Source organism: Primulina huaijiensis, unplaced genomic scaffold (genome assembly GCF_012295235.1).
Source record: "Primulina huaijiensis isolate GDHJ02 unplaced genomic scaffold, ASM1229523v2 scaffold34235, whole genome shotgun sequence".
Taxonomy (NCBI): domain Eukaryota; kingdom Viridiplantae; phylum Streptophyta; class Magnoliopsida; order Lamiales; family Gesneriaceae; genus Primulina; species Primulina huaijiensis.
The window spans coordinates 1-5,653 of record NW_027358001.1 but is presented as its reverse complement, the minus strand read 5'-3'; the positions used below and the strand labels follow the sequence as shown (position 1 = coordinate 5,653).

General features: G+C 35.1%; 1 protein-coding gene across 4 annotated transcripts; it reads left to right on the top strand.

The window, feature by feature from the left end:
* The first annotated feature begins 3,933 nt into the window (after window positions 1–3,933).
* On the top strand, window positions 3,934–5,553 carry LOC140968239 (uncharacterized). Of its 4 annotated transcripts, XM_073429143.1 has the most exons (3): window positions 3,934–4,331; window positions 4,772–4,920; window positions 5,106–5,553. In XM_073429143.1, the coding sequence occupies exon 3, from the start codon at window positions 5,109–5,111 to the stop codon at window positions 5,340–5,342; it is 234 nt and encodes a 77-aa protein (XP_073285244.1). In that variant the 5' UTR covers window positions 3,934–4,331; window positions 4,772–4,920; window positions 5,106–5,108; the 3' UTR covers window positions 5,343–5,553. The 4 variants fall into 4 exon arrangements, with proteins under 4 accessions (XP_073285244.1, XP_073285245.1, XP_073285243.1 ...); XM_073429144.1 differs by lacking the exon at window positions 4,772–4,920; XM_073429142.1 differs by having other exon boundaries at window positions 4,772–5,553.
* The last annotated feature ends 100 nt before the right edge of the window (window positions 5,554–5,653 follow it).

The window sequence follows — 5,653 nt, the reverse complement described above, 5'->3', positions numbered from 1 at the left end:
TTTCTTGGAACTAAAACCAACAAAAACAATGGTGAATACAATATCAGGTCCTGTAGACTTGATTAAAGGATGTGGTAAAGCACAATTTTTGTTACCTAATGGTACAAAATTTTTTATCAATGATGCTTTATATTCACCACAATCGAAAAGAAATTTGTTGAGTTTTAATGATATATATTCTCATGGGTATGATACTCAAACAATGAATGAAGGGAATGAGAAATATATGTGTCTTACCACATATAAATCAGGAAAGAAATATGTGATTGAAAAACTACCAATGCTCCCTACTGGATTGCATTATACACATATACGTCCCATTGAATCAAACATGGTAATTGATAATTCTTCAATATTAACCAATTGGCATGATCGATTAGGACATCCTGGTTCAACAATGATGCGAAGAATTATAGAAAATACACATGGTCATCCATTGAAAGACCAGAAGATCTTTCAGAATAATAAGTTTCAATGTAAAGCATGTTCTCTTGGAAAACTTATTATAAGACCATCACCAGCCAAAATCCAAACTGAATCACCAATGTTTCTTGAACGTATTCAGGGTGATATTTGTGGACCAATCCATCCACCATGTGGACCATTCAGATACTTTATGGTATTGATTGATGCCTCCAGCAGATGGTCACATGTATGTTTATTGTCAACTCGAAATGTTGCATTTGCAAGATTACTTGCTCAAATAATAAAATTGAGGAATCAATTTCCCGATTATACAATCAAGAAAATTAGACTTGATAATGCTGGTGAATTTACTTCCCAGACTTTCAATGATTATTGTATGTCTATGGGAATCATTGTTGAGCATCCTGTTGCTCATGTACATACTCAAAATGGATTGGCTGAATCATTGATTAAACGTCTGCAAATGATTGCTAGACCAATGATTATGAAAACAAAGCTCCCTATTTCTATATGGGGACATGCAATTTTACATGCTGCTTCATTAATTCGCATCAGACCAAGTGCATATCATAAATACTCCCCATTGCAGCTTGCATTTGGTAAAGAACCAGACATTTCTCATCTGAGAATTTTTGGATGTATGGTGTATGTGCCTATTGCACCACCTCAACGAAAGAAAATGGGACCTCAAAGAAAGATTGGAATTTATATTGGTTATGATAGTCCATCGATCATTCGATATCTTGAACCACAGACAGGCGACGTGTTCACAGCACGTTTTGCTGATTGTCATTTTAATGAGGAAATCTTCCCAATGTTAGGGGGAGAACAGAAACATACCGAAAAAGAAATTACATGGTATGTATCATCATTGTTACATCTGGATCCAAGAACAAAACAATGTGAAAAAGATGTACAGCAAATTGTGCACTTGCAAAGAATAGCAAATCAAATACCAGATGCATTTGCAGACACAAAAGGGGTAACTAAATCATATATACATGCTGCAAATGCCCCTGCTCGAATTGAAATTCCGAAGAAACAAATTGAAGATAGTCATGATGTCATTAAACGCCTGAAGCGTGGAAGGCCAGTTGGTTCCAAGGATAAAAATCCTCGAAAAAGAAAATTCATAGAGAAACACAATGATCACAAAATAGAGAATGATGTTCCTGAAGAAACACATAATGATCACAAAATAGAGAATGATGTTCCTGAAGAAACACATGATGATGAAAATGTTTTGTCAGAACCACAAACTGACGAGAATCATGAAATCTCTATCAATTATATTAATACTGGAAAAATATGGAACCGAAAAGATATAGAAGAAATTGATGATATATTTTCTTATAATGTGGCAATCGACATCATAAATGATAATGAAGATCATGAACCAAAATCTTTTGGTGAATGTAAAAATCGGCAGGATTGGATAAAATGGAAAGATGCCATCCAGGTTGAATTGGATTCGCTAAATAAACGTAATGTTTTTGGACCTATAGTCCTTACACCTGAAGGTGTAAAACCTGTTGGATACAAATGGGTTTTTATTCGAAAGCGAAATGAGAAAAATGAAATAGTAAGATATAAAGCTCGACTTGTTGCACAAGGTTTTTCTCAAAGGCCTGGAATTGATTATGAAGAAACGTATTCTCCCGTGATGGATGCAATTACGTTTCGGTATTTGATTAGCCTGGCAGTATCTGAAAATTTAGAAATGCGTCTTATGGATGTTGTTACAGCCTACTTATATGGATCACTTGATAGTAATATATATATGAAAATCCCTGAAGGATTTAAGATGCCTGAAGCACAAATTTCAAAACCCAGAGAATGTTATTCTGTGAAATTACAAAGATCATTATATGGGTTAAAGCAATCCGGCCGAATGTGGTATAATCGGCTAAGTGATCACTTGATGAAAAAGGGATATGTAAATAATTCAATATGCCCTTGTGTTTTCATTAAGAAAACAACATCCGGATGCGTAATTATTGCTGTATATGTTGATGATTTAAACATCATTGGAACGAATAAGGAAATTCAAGAAGTTGTTTCATACTTGAAGGAAGAATTTGAAATGAAGGATCTTGAAAAAATCAAGTATTGTCTGGGTTTACAAATAGAACAAAAAGAATGTGAAATATTTGTTCACAGACAAATTATACAGAAAAGATCCTTAAACGTTTTAATATGGATAAATCAAATCCTTTAAGTACTCCAATGGTTTTCAGATCATTAAACATAGAAAAAGATCCATTCCGTCCATGTGAAGATGATGAAGATATTCTTGGTCCAGAAGTACCATATTTAAGTGATATCGGTGCCCTTATGTATCTTACAAATTGTACAAGGCCTGATATATCTTTTGCCGTAAATTTATTGACAAGATTTAGCACATATCCAATAAAGAGACACTGGAACGGAATTAAACATATATTCCGTTATCTACGATGAACGACAGACTTGGGACTTTTGTATTCAAAAGATGCTAATCCAAGTATAATTGGTTATGCCGATGCTGGATACTTATTTGATCCACACAAGGCACGTTCCCAAACTGGATATGTATTAACTCGTGGAGGCACTGTAATTTCTTGGCGTTCACAGAAACAAACGCTCGTAACAACTTCATCAAAGCATGCCGAGATTATCGTATTACATGAAACAAGCCGTGAATGTGTGTGGTTAAAATCAATTACCCAACATATACAAATCTCATGCAGATTTTCATTCGACGAGAAGCCTGTAATACTATATGAAGATAATGCTGCATGTGTTGCTTAAATGAAAGAAGGATACATAAAAAGCGACAGAACTAAACATATTCATCCTAAGTTCTTCGCATTCACCAAGGAGCTTGAGAAGAATAAATATATTGATGTTCGTCACATTCAATCAAGTAAAAACTCATCAGATCTTTTCACAAAGACACTTCCTACGACAATATTCAGAAAGCACATATATAATATTGGGATGCACAATCTACGAAATCTGTGAAGAATTGTTCGTGTCAACATGAGGGGGAGTTTACGTGACTGCACTCTTTTTCCCTTACTATGATTTTTATCCCAATGGGTTTTTCCTAGTAAGGTTTTTAACGAGGCAGTATAAAAACACGTAATGAAGACAATCATTATGATCATCATCACAAAGGGGAGTGTTGAAAATTAATATTTATTTGTGTTGAAAATTATAATGTTGAATGTTGAAAATTAGGTAAAATTAGGTGTTGAATATTGAAAATTAGTGTGTGATGATGTATGTAATGATGAAATTATTTTTGGATTGTATTACAAAGAAATCCTATAAATAGGTTTCCATTTGTAAAGATTTGATACAATTGAGTTGAGAGAAAAATATTATAAAATGTGTAGTATGATAATTTTGAGAGTTTGAAATTTTTACTTTTTATTTTTAACTTTTACTTTTTCACCAGATACGTGACCATGACACCAAATCTCAAAATTATCTCAAACGTAATAATAGTAAAGATTAATAGATTTGATATTTTCTCATCCAAAAATCCACAGCTACCTTCGGCCTTCCAAATCGCCGCCCTCCATCACCGGAAATTTAAAATTGATTGAGTGCTTTTGTTGCTTGCTTACCGCCCTCCAAAAACCCCATCACGACTGCCGCCTCTTGTGTTGTAGCTTCGATTTGTCATGAGTTTTGAGCTTGAATCGAAGCTATTCTCGCGAGTTAAGGCGTGCTGGTTCTGCTCACGATTTCAATCCAATTTCCAAATTTTCGCCATCGATTTTTGTCTTTTCCGGTCGTGAGATAGTTGTTATCAAGTGTTAGGATCATTTTGAAGCTAGCCCTGTCATTTCTAGCCGAGACCAAATCACGCGACCCTACTGCACGATTATTGTTCATTGCGATTCCGACCGGTGTTGGTTCGATATTTTCGTCCATCTCAGAGTTATTTTATTCACTCTTTGATAGCTGGATTGCGCGATAACTTGTGTGTTTGATTTATGAGTTGTTTTTTTAGTTTATTTTTAGTATCATGCATTTCCTATTACCCATTTGTTTTGCCTTACAATCTTTGTGGGTTTGGTTGTGTTTAATTTTTGTGCTTCCTGGAATGTGCTGATGGTTATTTACTTCTTGTGGCAGTCCTGGTCATGTTGTGTTTTTTCATGGTTTAATTAGTGTTCATGTGGAGATGGAGACTGTAGGGATCCTATTCATTTGGTTTGTTGTTGCGATTTCAAATTTGTGCACGATTGTTGCCGTCAAATATTTATTTATGATTAGCTCTTTAATTGAACAACTTCTGCATTGATAGAGCATGGATTGGATTCATGAGTTGGATTGTTTTCCCTTTTTACAGCTTCTGCTATGATGGAGTGGGAATTTCATCTTTTGATGCATTCTTCTGTTGGATATTTGTACTTAACTGAAACACTTGTGCTGTGTTTGGGAGGCTTCTTGAATTCCTTCCTTGTGATATAGAATCCTCGGACAGCTGAGTGGTTTCTGGTGAATAACTTACGATCATCTCTACACCCTCCTATGATATTGAACTACTCGATACTCGAACTGAATCATCATTTCTTATCTCTTTGTAAAACGTTTTACATCCAACTATTTCAGGAAAACAAAATAAAATGTTTATTATATTAAAAAGAATGTAGAAAAGAGAGTATGATGGTTACATGCTGCAGGAAATGGGGTTGTGGATGCTGCTGGAGGGATGTCTGCTTCTTGCAAATGCACTGGCCATATTAAATGAAGACCGATTCCTTGCCCCCAGAGGTTGGAGCTTCCAAGATTATTCAGGAGTTAAGAGAAACTCATTCAAGGGGCAGGTTCTTGGTCTCATATATGCAACCCAATACTTGAGAGTTCCTCTTATACTTTTCAATTTACTCGTCGTCGTCGTAAAACTGGTGTCTGGCTGATTTCCTCATGCAGCAAGGTTCACATCATTTATTTCCTTTCATTTTTCAGTCTGCTTGGTTCAGAACTTCTCTTTGGACATGAATGTTTGTGACAAAATCTCAGCGATGCTTAATAGTTTCAAGGTTGGTTTGGTCGAGTTTATGAGGTGATAGAATGATTGATGGCTTGGGATGAATAAAGGAATTTGGGTAGTCAAAGAATGAGAGTATGTTTAGCTTGGGATGAATAAAGGAATTTGGGTAGTCAAAGAATGAGAGTATGTTTAGCTTGGGATGAATAAAGGAATTTGGGTAGTCAAAGAATGAGAGTA